This window comes from Bison bison, unplaced genomic scaffold (assembly GCF_000754665.1).
Source record: "Bison bison bison isolate TAMUID 2011002044 unplaced genomic scaffold, Bison_UMD1.0 scf7180017846365, whole genome shotgun sequence".
Lineage (NCBI taxonomy): Eukaryota > Metazoa > Chordata > Mammalia > Artiodactyla > Bovidae > Bison > Bison bison.
In genome coordinates, this window is record NW_011476938.1 from 3,678 (window position 1) to 4,758 (window position 1,081).

Below are 1,081 nucleotides of genomic sequence, written 5' to 3' on the forward strand. Positions count from 1 at the left end.
TGTCTACAGATAATTAAGAACTAGTTAGAATAAGTACATGTGCTCTATGTCACTTCAGTCATATCTGACTCTTTGCAGCCCTTCGGACTATAACCTCTCAAGCTCCTCTGTCCATGAGATTCTCCAGGCAGGAATATTGGAGTGGGTTGCCATACCCTCCTCCAGGGGATCTTCCTGACCCAGGGATCGAACCCAAATCTCTTATGTCTCCTACATTGACAGACAGGTTCTTTATCTCTAGCGCCATCTAAGTGACCCCTCACAAAATGTGAATGTTCAGTGCCTTCTATTTTACAGGAATAGACTAGCATGTCTTTGATACATCTTTGGTTTTATGTGATTTTTTGTGAAAAAAGAAATGGGGACACATGTGGTAACGGTAAGGGAAAATAAGATTTCGTTTAATGGTGGCCTGGATTAATTCATGATATCACATTGCTTCTTTGCAGAGAGGAACTTAGCATTTGAGTTTTTCACCAAATGTTGGCTCCTTCACTTTCCAAAAATCAGTTTGATTTGCCTTCATGTATTTAGAGTATAAGTTCTTATTTTCATCTTTTGGGCTTCTCAAATTGAAAACTGTATGCTTCATTGTAACTGCTATAGGTAATTTGATAGGGTGATGAATGTCTTTTTCCATTTTGTTTTTCTCCAAGATTACTGTGGAAGCATGATTATTGAAGGAGAGGAAGCTCCAGTTGCCTATGCATTGGATGATACTAAACCTGATGGCAGCTATCCTGCCATAATAGGGTAAGGCACGCTTGTGGTGGTGTGATGATCTTCCATATTGACAATATATTCCTATACTATCAATAATTGTGTCCCAAACTTTGTTCAATAATTTTTTACCCAATGTCACTTTTCTCCAAATCCAGCAGTAAGAAAGATCTTATTGATTTTTTACAAATAATGTCTTCTGGTAATTCCCTGATAGTCCACTGGCTAGGACTCCACACTTTCATTACAGGGGACACAGGTTCGATCCCTGCTCAGGTCCTACAAGCCACATGGCAAGGCCAAAAAATAATTTTAAATAATATCTTACAATGGGTAACAATTTAGAAAGGAATTAAAATAT

General features: G+C 38.1%; 1 protein-coding gene across 1 annotated transcript in view; it reads left to right on the plus strand.

Moving 5' to 3' along the window:
- Positions 1-637: 637 nt before the first annotated feature.
- Positions 638-1,081, plus strand: part of LOC104988181 (amine oxidase [flavin-containing] B-like) — a 13,240-nt gene continuing 12,796 nt past the window's right edge. Inside the window, exon 1 of the mRNA XM_010839420.1 lies at positions 638-753. Within this exon, the coding sequence (XP_010837722.1) occupies positions 671-753 (83 nt within the window). The 5' untranslated portion in view covers positions 638-670. The remainder of the gene's footprint in view (positions 754-1,081) is intronic.